Raw genomic sequence first — 16,689 nt, 5'->3', positions numbered from 1 at the left:
TATGGATAGAATAAGATTCCTATTTGACGGCTTTGATGAAATTTGATTAGTACGTCGGTAAGATCGGACGGTTGTAAAGGAAAGTGCAGAGACACGTGGTTATGAGTTGTGGTGGTGTTGGAGGTAACAAATGGATAAGAGACATTTAAGGTATTGTGGGGCCCACTTATGCGGTGAAGGAATAGGTTGAGGTGGAACCACGTTGCATGATAAATGGTTTTGGATAATGGGGCACTAGGGTTAACTTTTTTTCCTTCTTTGCCACCTCATTGCCACTAATTCAATTTCGTCTTTTTCTTGGTTTGAATTTTGAAAGAGTTGGTGGAAATAATTGTTGGGAATCAATCAACTCTTCTCACAAAAATTAAAAATAAAATTCTGGTCAATATATAATTCAAAAAAATTATGGTCAATATAATTTCTTCGTTAAAATAAATTGTGGAAGTCGGCACATAGCATAGTTTAGATAAATAACTAAAAGAGAGATAAAATATTCAGAGCAAAAATTAATTTTCTTTACTAAATCAAATCACTACTTTATTAAATTGAGAGAAAAATAATAATTTTTACATTGATCAGACACAAGTGTTCTTTTTTTAATAAAAAAATAGACGATTGGATCGTAGGATTTAAAACTTTGTAAAAAATGTATAAAGTGGGACTTGGATTTGTCCCATGAACTTAACTCAGTTGGCAGAGACATATATTGTTATATTCAGAGGTCGATGTTTGAACTTCGAACACCCTACTTATTATCCTTGAAAAAGGAGAATGCTAGCCATTAGGCTACCTGACAAAAAAAAAGTGGGACTTGGATTTGTTGTGGTCATAAAATATCTATGGTTGTCCAATTAAGCATTATCGATCGTCCGATCTTGATCGGATGATTGATAAATAACAAATTTGCTTTTTAATTTTTGACTTTAAATATGTCGAGATTGAATCGAAATTGTTATATTTTAATCAGAAGACCAGTGATGATTGAATGAGTGTCTCTAAGGACTTGTTGAATGCAATAAATTCTGATTGATACAGAGTCTGAATAAATGTTATAAATCAAATGAAAAATAAATAGTTTTTACGAGAAAAAAAGAAAGATGATGAGCATCATATAAATGAAATATGATTTATATACTTTTGACTTAATTGTTATTTTGATCATTTAACTCTTTTTTTTTCTATCATTTCAATTTAACAATTAATTTTTGCTTCGTCTAAGTCCCTTAAATTCATCTTCGTTGTTCAATTTGATCCTTTATGTCAAGATATTAATCTCAAATGTCTAAAGTGGACTAACATTGTAGGCGGACCACCAAAAATCTTATTAACATTTTTAACCTTAATTGTTGGAATCTTGGATCAATCTTTCATAAAATAATCATTGAATCATGGAGGTCACTTATATGTAATGGTGCATATCACCATCTTTTTTTTCCTTCTTCTTTCGTTTCTTCATCTTCATTTCTCCTCAGTCCTCCCCCTCCTCCCCCTCCTTCTTCTTCTTCTTAATTAAACTTGAGGAAAAATCTCTTTGTGTCTTCATCCTCTTCATCATACCCAAATTTGCGAATATTAGCGCCATCACCAATTTTCCTCTCTTCAATTTATTTATACCTACAAGTCTTCAACAAATCTGTTTTCAATATCTTCGTTCAAACCCTCAACAATCCTCTCTCTAGTCTCGTCGTTTCCCCCATTATTAGTTTTATTGAGTTTTTCTTTGTTTTGAGTCGGTGTAAAACCATTATTTTATAGCATATCTTTCCTTGTCCTACCTCTTCTTCGTCAAGCCTCCCAACGGCATCGTATCTTCTCCTGTCCTATCTTTCCTTCTTAAAGCCTCCCTAACGGTATCATATATTCTCTTAAATCTATTTGTCATTTTTTTTTTGTAGGGTGGAGGAAATTAGGAAAATCTCTTGAATTAAATGAAACACAATTTTTACGAATACGAGGGATGAAGGGTTGACAGTTAGGAGGTTGAAAGAGTTTAATTTAGCTCTGATTAGTAAATTGTGTAGAAGATTGTCTGAGTTATCTGAGAGTAAATTGAAAAATGTAGTAGAGATGTTTTCGTTAGGTAGGATTGTGGGAGGAGATACTTGAAAACAAAGGAGAAAGTTGTTGGTTTTAAAGGATAAGTGGGTTTGACAATTGCATCGGTCAAACTCCTTCATTATAAGTAGTGTTTATCATTTTTTGCCAGCAAGGAATAACGAACAATTTTCCGATTACTACTAACATTCTCAGGTTTAAATGGGTACTTTAAAATTTTATATAATAACAACAATTGCATTCGTTAAACTCCTTCATCGTAAGCACTGCTTATAGCTTTAGCTTTATATAATTAATTAATACTAATTGCAAATATGTTTTAAAAAAACTATACCTAAAAATAAATATCCTATTAGTCAAATCAACATATTGATGATTTAGAAACAAACAAATTTTCCTCAATCGATAGCAGGTTAGACGAATTCAAGCATAACCGAACGAGAGTCAACAAAATCTTTATTGACCATACTGAATATGGCTGACAATGAACCGAACCAACTCAAAAATAGTTCGATACTCGATTCGATAATTGGTTCGTTGAACTTGGTTCACGAATCAAATAAGTCGAACTTGAGTTGAAAATTAAACTCGTTAAATAATAAGTTGAATTTGAACTTACTATAGTTCGACTTGTTTGGTTCATGAACCAGCTCGAGATATACACACACAATTTTATATGATATAGAATTTAATCCAAACTTCTTCTAATAATTATGCACTTTTTTAATAGGAATTACTACTTATTGCGAATTTAATAAAAATCAACGATAATTGTGTAATACTAGAGAGAGGGAAAAAAGTTAATGCTTTCACAAGGCTTTTAAAATAACTTAATGATTAAGAAGGCATTGCTAAAAAATTAGGTGGACAATAAACAGTAAACATAAACAATAAAAAAAAATTTCACATTTTCAAAATAGTTTTATAATTAAGTAGGAATTAACAAAATAAATTAGGTGGACAATAAACATAAACAATAGATAAAACTATGAACCTTATATTAAACTGTGTCTTTCCCCTAAAAAAATAAACAAACTGTGTCTTTGCATTCATACTACATCAAAATACACCACGTGAAAAGAAAAAAAAAAAGGACTATATATGACTTACATATTCAAAATCTATGGGCAGAAAAGGAGCCCATTGAATGGTGAGACTTTTCTGTGTTCTCCACTAAACTCTTCTAGATGGACATGCCAATATATTACATTATAGCCCTCGTGTAGGTTTACTGAACAACTTTTAATTTTTTTATGGTTAAAAACTTTTTATCCCATCAACGTGGCATCTTCCATATCTCAAGGAAAATTGCTGTATACACATATTGTTAGCTAAGAAATATATGTAAAAGACAAAAATACTTCTCAGAAGTTAACTGTTGAGGAAAAATAAAATCGGCTGCAGTTAATTACTGAGGAAAACCTCGGCACTTAACTACCGAGAAAAAACAATTTAAAAATAAAATAAAATCCTTCGGCACTTAAGCACCGAAGAGTTGTTTCTGGCTTTTTAATTACCTTTTGTCTCTCTCCTTGGTCTCCCTCTTTTCTTGTTTCCTCCCATTTATTCCAGATAATTAGAGGTTTATTCAATCTGATCAAATTAAATATTGAGTTGAATCGGTGGTTGTAATAATTCATTTTATGTGTGACATGAATTGCTTTTTCTCACAAAAAATCTTTCCTTCATAGTCCACACCCACTTTGCATTTTGGAAAAACATCTTTCACAAATATTTATATTAATTTATTTTGGGTTTCAATTTACGTACTGTCAATAAGTTCTACGTTTGCCATATTTGTGTGATATTTAGATTGCATTTGTTCATGTAAATTTAATTAGCATTTAAAATTCTTAAACTTTAAGAATTCACCAAAAAATAGTTTAAATTTTAAGAAAATACATTGCAGACGTCTGCAAAAACAAAAATAATGAAATAATTATTGAAATTTTAATTTTTGTGCGCCTCACATGTTGCATATGGAGATTAATAGTTGCTAACTTACCTATAACATGATAATAATAAATAAAAAAAACTGTAAGAAACAATAGTTGCTAACTTGACCATTAGACTTAATTAACTGCCGAAGTTTTTCTCGGTAGTTAACTATCAAGGATGTGTATACAACAATTTTCTATCTCAAGACTCAAGTTGGTAAGTAGTTACAGTAACTTCTTTTTTCACTCACAAGACAAAGAGTTAGCATGGTCTTCTTGCATCTCTCTCTTCTCCTGACCCTCTCCAAAATGTGGGACATTGCATTTGCATAAAAAATTTCATATAAAGTTCTACCTTCAATGTACTATTTTAGAATAGAGTAGTCATCAATTTAGCATAATGCTTGATGAATTTTTCTATACTCAATGTTGCTATACTATATCTATTTCTGAAATTCTTAAAATCTTTTAGAGCCGACTCCAAAATGTGTGGTAAAATGATGCAATTAGTGTTAGATTATGTGTGTGTGAAAGTAAGGAGTTGAACAATTAATTCTTTCTTGGCTAGTTCAAGTTCAACTATTAGACCTGAACCAGATGGTGTAAACCCTGTGTTTTTGACATTTATGTCTCTTGCTGAACCCTGTGTTCTTTCTTAATATGACGCATTGTTCTTGCAGGTAAATGCAATGATCCGGAGAGCATCAAAGACTATAGACCAATTACAATGTGTTATACTCCTATAATAAGAGGTATTGTCAAACAGATTAAAACCTCTTCTCGCCATGTTTATAACTCTAGAGCAAGCGGCTTTTGTCCGAGGTAGAACCATTCTCGATAATGCGCTTGTTGCTTTTGAAATAATTCACTACATGAAATCTAAATCTCAGGGCTGTATTGGTGATGTAGTTCTGAAGCTTGACATAATCAAAAGCTTTTGATCAAGTTGATGGGCGATACCTCTCAGATGTTATGTCAAAGGCAGGCTTCTCCAATCAATGAATAAATGGATTTGTTTGGTTATGTGTGACCTCTGTCAACTACAACGTCTGCCTCAATAATGAAGCAGTTGGTCCGATTTTCCAAATGAAGTGCCTTACCTCTATATCATATGTGCAAAGAACATCTCTGTCTTATCAAGCATAGAGTTTCACAAGGAGCTATTCATAGGTCCAAAATCCATCGAGGTACGCCTTCTATTAGCCACCTTTTTTCGATGATGATTCTTTCTTATTTTTCAGGGTCAACATAGGTGAAACCGAGATATCAAAAAAATTATAGATACCTATGAGGCTGCCTCATGCCAGGCAATTAACTTGAATAAATCCGAAATTGCTTTCAGTTCCAATGTTAATTATGATATTTGGGCTACTATTGCAAATTCTCTAGGATTGGGATCTTATTTAGACCTTCCTCCACTGATTGGAAGAGGCAAAAATAGTGTTTTTTTTTTTTATTGGATTTATAAATGATTGTACTTGGAGCCGAGTTCAATATTGGAGTTCTAAATGTCTTTGTAGAGCGGGTAACAAGGTCCTCACTACATCGGCAGTTCAGTCCATCCCTACCTATTGTATGAGTGCATTCGCATTCCGCTTGCCCTCCACTCTTACTTTAGAGACTGAACATATCAATTCCTTTTAGGGGGTTCGAAGAAAATGGCCGAAGAAGTATGAATTGGTTGAGTTGGAAAGTACACCGGCGGCAAGTCCTCTTTTAGACTTTACATGGATGCTTTTACACATTCTCGTGAAACTAATGTGAATGGTAATTGGCACTTGCCGTGAGCTCAGCCAAAGAAGAGATTTCCGTGTCCAATCACTTGTGTTAACCGTGATGCAGAAAACGAAAGCTCCAGCCACATTCTTTTCTCTTGCGGCCTTGCTGTATCAATCTGCAGAAGCTGGATATTTTGGAATCAGCTCAGTCTGTTGCTGATTCAAAGTGATCAACTCGCTTCTGTTCTCTTTGGTGCGTGCAATATTCTTTCCCAAGCAAACTTGCAGCAGTTCTGTGTTACTATATTTTTCGTTTGGAGTGCACAAACTATGGAATGGCAAAGTGTGGGATGCGAACCAGATTTTAGCTCGAGCGAAACACTTCCTTGCGGATCAAAACTGGGTGAGTATAAGAACAGATCCCAAGTCTGACTCCTCTCATCCTCTGCCTGCTGAAAAGTGCCACAAACCGCAGACGGTTATCTCAAATGCAATGCAGACGCATCTTTCTTCCAACAGATGCAGACAGTAGGACCGGGAATGTGTGTTAGAGACCATCTAAAGTAAGCCCCTCTATCTCTGTGAAATTTTCAATCTTGTTCTTTTTGCTCTAACTCAAACAACAGGTTTTATTTCATGTCAAAGCTTATTTGTTAAACATAGTATTAGAGTTGAGAAGTAGCTTTCATCCTTTAGGAACCACAGTGCATTCTAAGCGATCCAACAAAGTAAAAAATCTGCAAATATTATGTAATCTATTTTACTTATAAGGGCTGGTAGATCTTAGCTTCACTCACCATCTGTTTTAGTGGTTTTGTTCTTACACTAAGTAAACTTGTGCTAGTGCAGGTAGTAGAAGGTGGTAGTGAAACGTATAAGTTCATGATGTTTGTGTTTGCTGATTTCATATTGTTGGAGAAGGATTGGCAATAGGAACAGGGTGGCTGGTGGTGCAGTTCACAATGGGGGCTTGGATTTGGTCATCACAAGAACATAAGGTTTGCTTTTGAGTGAGAGGACAGGCTAATTATTTTGACATGTTTCAGAAACAGCAAAATGGTGGGGGGGGGGGGGTGGGTGGGGGTGCTACTTATAGTTATGTTAATAGATAATAGTGTAGTACCATTGTTGAAATTTGAGTTGTGGTTGAAATGTAACTCTTGTTTTCACATTAATAAAAAAATTATTTCCAAAAGAAAAATGGTGCAAAGATGTAGAGCAGTGGCTAATAAAGTTTGCAGTTTGTATCTTAATCTAATATAATACTGTAGATCTCAGCAAAACCATTTTTTTTTCTTAATCTAATATAATACACAGGAAATGATATGGTATGTTTGGCAAACTTCATTTTTCTTTTAGTTATCTTAATTGTCAAGTTATGGATTTTCAAGAGCTTTGATGTCTTGAGGAGGTCGATGAGATTATTTTCATACTGTGAATCAAAGACTTCACAGGTTATTCATCTGTTATTTTCCAATTTCAAAGTGAAAGGAAATAGCATTATGTACTGCTTGACATTATTTACCATTTGATATTCTTAATGTCAGATGTTCTTCTAGCGATGAGTTCATCAAAGGGCAAAGCAAACTCACAATAAGCAATATCCAATGACAAGTTCAAGATTGTCTGGACGAAGTACTACGTGTATGTATGATTTGACAGTGAGTTTTACAGAATCATAGTGCCACTTTGATTTTCACAAAAACTACCCTTTAAAACATAAAAATCACGTTTTGCCAAATGGAAGGGAAAGGTGGTTGGAGAGATATGCATCCATTGAATTTGATAATTTAAGTTATTTTGATCCAACAGTGAGGATTTCTTTTCAGTTCACAAAGAACAAGCACCTTCTCAGAGTACAGGGACATGCCGTTTGAGAAATTTAGAAAGCTGTAATATTCGTGCATGTTTGTATCAGTTCAGTGATTCATGTAAACATTTTGAAAGAGCTTTTACAAATAAAAAATACAACTGATAATTCCTTAAAAATAAGAAGGAAAAAGATACAAGCCACCAAATATTTCTACAGAAAAGAGTTATAAATAGCATAGGTCCAATGACTTGTATGATAAATAAATATTAAATATGTAAACCCATATCTATGCCCAAGATGGGAAATAAAGAAAAACGGTGAAATCGACAGATAAGGTGCTGCTTCATGGTTCACATTGCTATCAGATCCTTAACTGTAGCCAAGTTCCCTACATAATTTTTGAGGAAAAGTTCCCTATATTGTTTAGTAATACAGCAGAAAATGAACCAAGTGCCACTCTATATTTTCTGTACGCTTGATATCAAAGAGGATCACCATCCTTGTATGATAAAGTTAATCTATTTTTTGGTTTCCAACAAAGACAGTCTACAGCAACAGCAAAACTTCCTTTGTAATAAATAAGCTTGGTTTGCATTTTCAACCTCTCTTGCTAACAATCTGGTTTGAATTCTAGATTCCTATGCAGACTAGTTTTATATCTCAGCTTGTCACTACACAACCGAGGATAATGTACATACGTAGCCATGGTCTAGGTCTATCGGGGAGAACCCGGTCATTGAATGAAGAATGCATCATTAGCCATCTGTAGTCATGCATGTAATCAAGCAATAAGCAACGGAGCTTTTAAAGCACAATATGGAAAACATCTTTTCTGTGTCCATAGATTTAAGTTGCCTTGGCAGCAGCAGGATTCCGGCCAAACTGAATTATCATTGGCTTCCCTTTGAATTTATATCCATTCACTAAATTCTGCAACCAATGTTCACATGCAACAGGAAGAAAATAAATAGATTAATTGAGCTCATAAAAGTCAAGATGAATAATAAGATAATAAGCATTTCAAACTGTACATGATGATGTTTGTTACGATCTCCAAAATAGCTAGTACCATGACTACTGATTTTTTTATTTAGCATACAATGGCGAAAAAAACCTTCAAACATAAACGCCTCGAATTAAACATATTTCTTTTTAACAAACAATTAAAAAGAGAGAAAAAGAAACCAATGTATTGGTAGAAACATACCAGAGCTTGATGAGCCAGTTCTGTGGAGGGGAATGTTAAAAAAGCTTGACCCTTCATCCTTCCTTCCTGAAATTCAAAACTAGTTATTAATTCTGGGCTCACAAATATGCTGCTACAAGACTTTCATGGGACATTAATACTTGTTAATAGAATAAGCACTCTGGACCAAGTGTGCTGCACCAGTCGTTATTTAACTGGATCATCTTCTAGCAGGCAACTAAGATTAAGGATCTATTTTTCATAACAGAAAGAGCGAAAATTGAACATGGATTGGAATAATCAAGATCTCACCTGCATCAGTTTGACTTGAAGACCAGACTTAGCAGCATCAGTACTTCCAAAGAAGGATCCTGAAGAAACAAAAGAAATCTCAGATAAGCTGTGGAATTAACACTCAGACAATAACTATATACCAAGGAATCTGAAAGCATCAGTATTTTTATTAGGTTACGGGATTATATTCCATTTTTGGATGGAAAAGCATTTGAGTTGAAAAAGAAAAGTATTAAACATTGCCTGCTTGGTAAAAGTCTTGAAAACTTACCAAATAAAAGATAGAAATCATCAGCAACCACATCTTTGGCCAAATTCTTAATATACAACACAGAAGCAGGATTTCCCGGTGTATAGTTCTGCACAATCCACCAGTTCAAAAACGTAAAACTCATAAACATACATTTGTACACCATGAAAGTTCTCACAAATCTAACATTTTGCATACTATTAGAGCATGCACAATTCTAAAGTATCAGTCCTTATCAGGAACATATAATGCATCACTTGCATTTGAATATTAGTAGTCACAAAGTTCCATTAGATCAATCACTTCATTAAATGGAATTCGGTAGTCAAAACCCTGATGAAAGACAATAAGAATGGGAGGCAGTGCAATGAAAGGCTAAACTGCCAGGAGCAAGAGTTCCACGAATGAAACTAAAGTTTATTTTCTAAGAAAAACTCATAAAGGGATTTTCTAAAGATCAAGAGACTGCGAAATACAAGGCTAATTCTAAATTTAATTCAAGGTGTGTAATATACTAAGCTCACAAACTGGTTTCCATTATATAGACATGATAGTCTGTGAGAGTAGATAAAATGTAAATTACATAGTATTTTTCCTCCACTGAAAAATGCTAGTGCAGACTGGTAAAAGTCATCAGTTTCAATACATGCTTTAAACTAAACATCTTAAGGAAATTAATACAATCAGATAATTATGTATTCTAAAAGAAGTTTAGGTTTCCAGCTTATATCTACCAAATTTTTGTCTTCAATTAGACTGAGATAAGATCCCATACCTTAAACTTTGGAAGAGACAAGATCTCCTCCGGAGGCAACTTTCCTCTCTCTAGTTCATCAGGAGTCAAAAATTTGTTCGGATCTAGAGTATCTTTTTCTGTCTCTTGTAACTCTATTCCTGTGGCATTATCCTTATGTTCATTCAGCGTTGCTTTGGGAGCAATATTGATCTGCAAAATTATAAGTAAAAACAAAATTAACAGCTAAAAACAAAGTTAATATGCTCCTGCAAACAATCTCGAGAAAAGAACAAACCTTTAAGACGAGGTTCTTTTTTATCATCGGGATTTCTTTCGGGATCAAGGTGGCAGGTTTTACTCCAACAGACTCATGAGCCACATCTTTATCAATAGCAGGGCCAACAATAGCCCCACGCCTGGCACGCTTTCGTCCATGATTTCCTGTTCTTGCTCCACCCTCCTAAAACACTTTTATTACTTTCCTTTGATGATCAAATTTCACTAAAAACAGGAAAAATATCCCCTATACGGACCATATTCTTATAGTTTGATATTCATTTGCAAAATATTTTTTTTATGTTTCAAAAAGAATTTTCTCAGACTGAACAACATGAAGGTGCAGCTTAAGCATAGTGTGTAGTCATAAAAATGTATTTTCCATGAAACATAACACTAAAGTAAGCTCCGTTTGATCCCTAGCAAGCAGTGATATGTTACCTCATCTGAAGATTCCATTTCTGATTCATCACTTGACATATTTGCAGAGCGAGGCATTGCAGTTACAGAATGAGGAGGAGGCACGGGTGGGAGTGGGGCTGGCACCTCTGGAGGTAATGGTGGCGTGGGTAGTGCCATACGAAAGGGAGCCGGAATGTTCATTTTGTTCATCAAGTGTAGAACCTATATTAGAGAGGTTCAATGACGGGTTCAATATAAAATGAGCACACAGAAAACGCTACAGACCTACAGGTGTTTGCAAAAGAAACTGATCAATCCTTGAAGCTTCATTTAATACTAGACCAACCTGAGTGTAAAAGCGAGGAACGGCAATTAGAGCATTCACGATGTTGGTCAGTATATTGCCATCTGGTGGAGGATAAGCATACCTGATAAACAACCACCGTTAGGCATATGGGAAACCAAACAAAACGATTCTACACTTAAAAAATCTTATTTTAAAACTAATCATTGTGTATAATACTGTCCATGATTGATAACAGGATACATGGTAGTATTAGTGAACAAGATAAATGCTTGCAATACATTCACAATTTTACGAGGATCCCACCAAAAAGAGAGTGAGCACGGGTTTATTTCGGGACTCGCGTGAAATTCACCGAATCAAAGAGAAACTGTTGAAAAAAGTGTGTTGCTAAAGTAATTCTAGTAAGAACATTTAACAATCACATAACTAACAAGACTTGACAGAACCTGAGCTGTATCTGTCAGCTAAACTAGAAGCTTGACAACTAAGCTAAGAAGGCTGACTCAAGTCAAGCCTCAATTACTTACAGGCATTATACTTCCTCCGTCCCACAATGAGTGATCCAGTTGATTGTTTCACATATGCCAATTGCCAATGCACAAATTTGACCTTTAATATCTTTAATTATCTATTAGTAAAAATTATAAAAAGTTGATATTTTGAAAATATTCATCAAGACAAATCCGACAATATTTTATATGATAACATTTGTCTTTATATATTAGTAGAAATATATGGTTGAAGTATGTTATGTGAACAGTGCACATAGTCAAATTGGGTCACTTATTGTGAGACGGAGGGAGTATGATATACACTGTTATATTGCAAAAGGACTACAAGAGCAAACAACTGAAAAGTGACAGTTAGAAGCATACTCAAGATGAGGAGGAAATGGATAATCAACACCAATTCTGTGGGCAATTGGCTCGGGAATAGGGAAGCCTCCTGATTTTGCTTCTCCATCAATAGGTTTGATAACATCTTCACTCCTCACTGCTGATGTTTTAGAGTCTTTTCCCAGCTGAGCTCCACTGCTTTTTCCCACATTCTCATTTGGTTTACCGGCTCTCTCTGCTGACAAGACTTTACCAAGAAATTTCAACCTGATTAACCCCGAGGAAACATAGATACAATCAAAAAAATTGATTTATTTCTGGCTCACAATTTCTTTATATGTATTTTGTTTATAATATTGTTAAATCAGTAAATAAATAAAAAGTATATCATGATATCAAAATATGTTTATGTGAACCAACGGAATCCCTTCGATTATGCAATCAATTTATTTGAACGTGAGAAATTTGAGAAAGTAAGCAAACTAATCAAAAAGAATACCCATTTAGTTGACGTTGTGCTTGAGATGCCAGCATATCATTTTTGAAATCCACGAAAGCACAATTTCTCAACCTGCATTATATCAAACCAATTATGACCTATGTGCATTGTTTGACAGTATTCATGAACACAAATGAATTGGAAGAAACAATATAAATCGGTCAAATGGAAATTAAAATTTCCACCACATCAAGTTAAGAACATTTATGACTGAATTGGAGGAACCACTCAAGGTTTAACTAGAATTGTCTAGGTTAGCTATGTGCCAGATGGTGTTTAAGTTAAAATTCTAGAAAGCCAATGCTAACAGTATTGAACATAGATAGACAAAATACAAATCATCATCTCACAATGAAACTATAAACCTGGTATGAGTGAATGATTCTAATTTATATAGAACAACCAAATATGATAGAAGTGAGTTCAAGTCATTTCAAAAGAAAAAGGAAGGCAACTGGACCCAACAATTAAAGGCTAAAATTGTATTGATGGATTAGGGGCATGTTGTCATGGAACGCTAAACTGGAACCAAATTCAAATCAACGGTGTATCCATACAAACTTGTATCCAATATGTAGAAGAATTATTAGTTTACTACTCCAATATAAAATCAAACTAGATGCAATCACAGAAATAAACTGAACAATTACAGCCTGTGTGGATAAGATTGATTTCAACACAAGCCGTATACCTGAATACTTTCAAAAAGGAAAAGTATCGGTTCGTACCAATATCGGAAATCGACAATCCTAGGCTACTTCCTGATACACGTCCCAAAAGTATCAAAATATTTAAAAAATGTTTATTTTATGGACACCCCTCGGATACTTCCCGATGCTCCTCAAATCATGATTATCAAAATCTTGCAGTACAAGCGAGTCATATTTTGATTAAATAGAAAACTAAATCCAATCAATATGAATCCATGTGTGTATCTATTTTTGATAATGAATCAAATCTTGAAACTCAACTCATTATGATAAATTTGGATTCAATGTGATTCACAACCTGAACTTCGTGTAGTCAACCACTTGTGCCCTTGACTTTGTATAGGTAGCCAATTTCTTTTGTCGTTTGATTTATGACTTGAATTATTTCGAGGTTCATATATGATATATCAACTTATATATTAGTTATGTCACTTGTTTTTACTTTAAAATGTCATAATTTTATTGATTTACTAATCATGTATCTCTAGATGCATAATAAGATACGATTCACGATTAAAAAAACCGGTCTTCCAATTTACAATTTGAATCTCAATTTGACAACCTTGCCTTAGAAACACCTCTATCTACCAGAAACCGGGAATTGTAGGGATAATAATCGGTGTTGTCAAATAGCAGCTATAACATAGCTGTATTTGAGCAAACCGGTATGAGGAGTGCCAGCAACACTCTCTTTTGAACACTCTTAATACTCTCTCTTTTATTGGTTTAAATCATTGTGGGTCTACACATTGGAAATAGAACCCACACAAAGTGGTGGGACATACAATGATTTCATCCAATAAAAGAGTGAGTGCTAGAGATAGTGTTCAAAAGTGAGTGTTGCTAGCATTCCTCAACCGGTATTATTCCGTGATAAGCTATTTAGCACAAAGTGTTACCAAATAGTGGCGCTATAGCACAGTAGCGAACCCTAAACCAGAAACCGGGAATTGTAGGGATAATAATCAGTGTTGTCAAATAGCGGTTATAGCTTAGCGTTATTTGAACAAACCGCTATTATTCCGCGATAAGCTATTAGCACAAAATGTTGTCAAATAGCAGCGCTTAGTAGCATAGCGGAATTTGAGCAGACCGCTATTATCCGCGACCTCCAATTGACACCATTGATAATAAAAGGTTCATGAGAGAACAAGAGGAAGATCCAACCCTCTAAAATTAAATTCTAGGGCAAAATTAAGTACACAGTTTTTTTTGTAATAGACAAATTATTAATGGTTAATTTATCAGGGGAAGAGGGATTTGTTAGCAATCCAGCGGATCAAACCTAGGACCTCCTACAAAATACTCCTTCAGTATCTCAACCCATAACACTGGACTACACTTTCGGGGACCAATTTTGTACTTTTTCTTTTATAGTCTATAATTTTTCAAAATCTAAACTCCTATAACATTCAATTAGTTCTTTGATCATTCGGCCACACAAAAAAGGTAAATAATTTACATATCAAGAACAAAAATTGTATCTTCCAATATTAAAGACTACTTCTATCTAAGGTTCCCTCAATTCCAAAACCAATGAACGATATATATATTCATACAAAAAAAAAAAAAACTATTTGGTTTTTCTTTTTCCTTATTTTTATTCTCCTTTTCATGTTGTCATTACCCAAATCCAGATGATTCTAACAACACACTCTTCTGAAGACACTGCTTCAAATTAGTTATTAATCTCTATGTAGCATCGACAAGAGAGGTTACATTGAATCACTTCCAATATCATAAATTATTATCAAAATGTCTACTTCTCACTATCGTGTGTGTTCATACATGATGAACACAAATGAATTGGAACAAGGAATGTAAATATGTGAATGATACCTTCCAGCAGAGCAAGGGCGAACAGAGGAAGCACCGTAATGAGACAAGAGGCGAGAAAGGGTATCATGAGGAATAGCGTCTGGAAGGTGTTTGATTAAAAGCGTAGCCGGGGATTCCACAGTGCAAGGATTTGGTTCTGTGGTGCCTTGAAATCCAAATTGAAGCGAAGGATTGGAAGCCATGAAATGTTAATAACTTTTTCCTGTTGAACGGTATTTAGTGGTGGTGGATCGTATTTGCCTCTGTCTTGCATAGCATGATGAGAAACGCATGTGGATACAAGGAGGAGAAAGGGGGTGGGTTTCTCTTCTTACTATCCTGTGCTATGAGTTTTGAGTGGAAAAAATAGATAAAGTAAATCTGCACCGCTGATTTAATCTAATGACTGTATGTTGTTTGACTGTGTGACTCTGACTGCATTATTTTTGAGAATCACAATCCCAGTATTTTGCTATAGTTTTTATTTTATTTTAAATAAAATAATGATGATTTTGTTTAAGGAAAATAAAAACAATGATACTACCAGCCACTTTACCAAGTCTAATGTGAAGACACTTGTTACGAAGTTTAATGAATAAATTTCATCATAGTAATTATGCCATTTATCACATTAACTATTACTTCATTAGAGTCGTCAACTCTTAGGGCATTTGCTACTTCAAAAATAATAAAACATCTCCCGCCTATATTCATATGTTCGCATGCTGCACATGATGGTTGAGGACTGACAAGTCTGATAGGCCACCGTGATGTAAATATAAAGTGGGTGTCTCTTCCTCAGCATCTTAAAACTCATCGGCATCAGCATCCTGAGTTTTCTTGTGCTCCTTTACATCCTTTTAATGTTGGGGCTCATACTCTAGCACCTGAGACAGTCAGGATCCCACTTATGCCCTTGCCCCTTCTCACTCACCCTTCCACAACTGCATGCTCTCCCTTTTCTCACACAGCCGATGCAGTCATGGTAGGCATGTTGCCTATAACACATTCATATTATATAATCCAAAACTTGTCAACATGCTAATCATCATATTACGTAAAGGCGAGGTTTAAGTAGTTTCATATTTATACAATCCTAATCGATCAAATACATGATTTTTCTATGGTCCTCAATGCACAAAAACTTATATAAATCAAGGTGTTTACGTTACTTGCACTCCACACCACAAAATATGAATACTAATCAATAGAAATGAACACCAAGTTAGCTGCAATTTACTACAACAAGGAAAACCTAATATGTTTAGGATTTGTGTTGATGTTACATTGTATGATTTGAAGGCTCAATTGAATCAAATTAATGGTCGTCTTAACCACAAAGGTACAATAAAGTGGTCAATGTCGAGTATCAGTGTCAGTCGATCAACTCAAATGGACGCACTCGATTCAATTATATGAAACTCCAATGACGACGACGTGAGAACCATATATATATATATAGCCAGTATAGTTTGAATAGACCGGTTGAGTTAGACGCTTCCTTGGTGATATATGTTGATGTCATTCGTGAAAGTTTGATTAGGCCTATAACATACCAAGAAACCAAGGCGTGCATGAATGAACATGAAGGATAAATTAGTTTGGATCATCCATGATCTTGATTGTGTTGAATTATGCTATTGCAATTACTATTATCGATGTATTATATTGTTGAATTATGTCGTTGAAATTGTTGTGGTTGATTTGTCTTTGTTGTTGTTAGGTTGAAAATATGAATTTTATGTTTTTAACGCTTAAAAATTCATACTGTTTAATTGATATTTTGTAGAGATTGTTATAATATTCTACACATTTCTCCACAATTTCATTAAAAATATAAAAAAATTATATA

At 34.4% G+C, this 16,689-nt stretch overlaps 1 protein-coding gene and 1 long non-coding RNA gene across 7 annotated transcripts; one reads left to right on the top strand and one right to left on the bottom strand.

Annotated features, from left to right (window-relative positions):
• The first annotated feature begins 4,311 nt into the window (after positions 1–4,311).
• Positions 4,312–6,773, top strand: LOC112416493 (uncharacterized). Of its 5 annotated transcripts, XR_003007016.2 has the most exons (4): positions 4,315–4,814; positions 4,902–5,179; positions 5,513–6,273; positions 6,560–6,773. It is a non-coding gene; the product is annotated as an uncharacterized lncRNA (long non-coding RNA). The 5 variants fall into 5 exon arrangements; XR_003007019.2 differs by having other exon boundaries at positions 4,312–4,814; positions 4,902–6,273; positions 6,555–6,773; XR_003007020.2 differs by having other exon boundaries at positions 4,313–4,744; positions 4,902–6,273.
• An 869-nt stretch (positions 6,774–7,642) lies between these two features.
• Positions 7,643–15,180, bottom strand: LOC11435764 (U11/U12 small nuclear ribonucleoprotein 65 kDa protein). 2 transcript variants are annotated; one of them, XR_003007014.2, is made up of 12 exons: positions 14,859–15,180; positions 12,310–12,381; positions 11,850–12,077; positions 11,014–11,095; positions 10,707–10,889; positions 10,285–10,449; positions 10,029–10,199; positions 9,275–9,362; positions 9,022–9,080; positions 8,731–8,796; positions 8,555–8,637; positions 7,643–8,453 (listed from the first exon to the last, which is right to left on the bottom strand). XR_003007014.2 is itself a non-coding variant. In XM_003624552.4 (11 exons), exons 1-11 carry the CDS (start codon positions 15,038–15,040, stop codon positions 8,370–8,372), a joined length of 1,380 nt encoding a protein of 459 aa, XP_003624600.2. In that variant the 5' UTR covers positions 15,041–15,179; the 3' UTR covers positions 7,643–8,369. The 2 variants fall into 2 exon arrangements, 1 of the variants encoding a protein (XP_003624600.2); XM_003624552.4 differs by lacking the exon at positions 8,555–8,637 and having other exon boundaries at positions 14,859–15,179.
• Positions 15,181–16,689: the final 1,509 nt, after the last annotated feature.

This window comes from Medicago truncatula, chromosome 7 (genome assembly GCF_003473485.1).
Source record: "Medicago truncatula cultivar Jemalong A17 chromosome 7, MtrunA17r5.0-ANR, whole genome shotgun sequence".
Taxonomy (NCBI): domain Eukaryota; kingdom Viridiplantae; phylum Streptophyta; class Magnoliopsida; order Fabales; family Fabaceae; genus Medicago; species Medicago truncatula.
The sequence above is the reverse complement of the archived record's forward strand: the minus strand, read 5'-3'. Positions and strand labels throughout refer to the sequence as shown.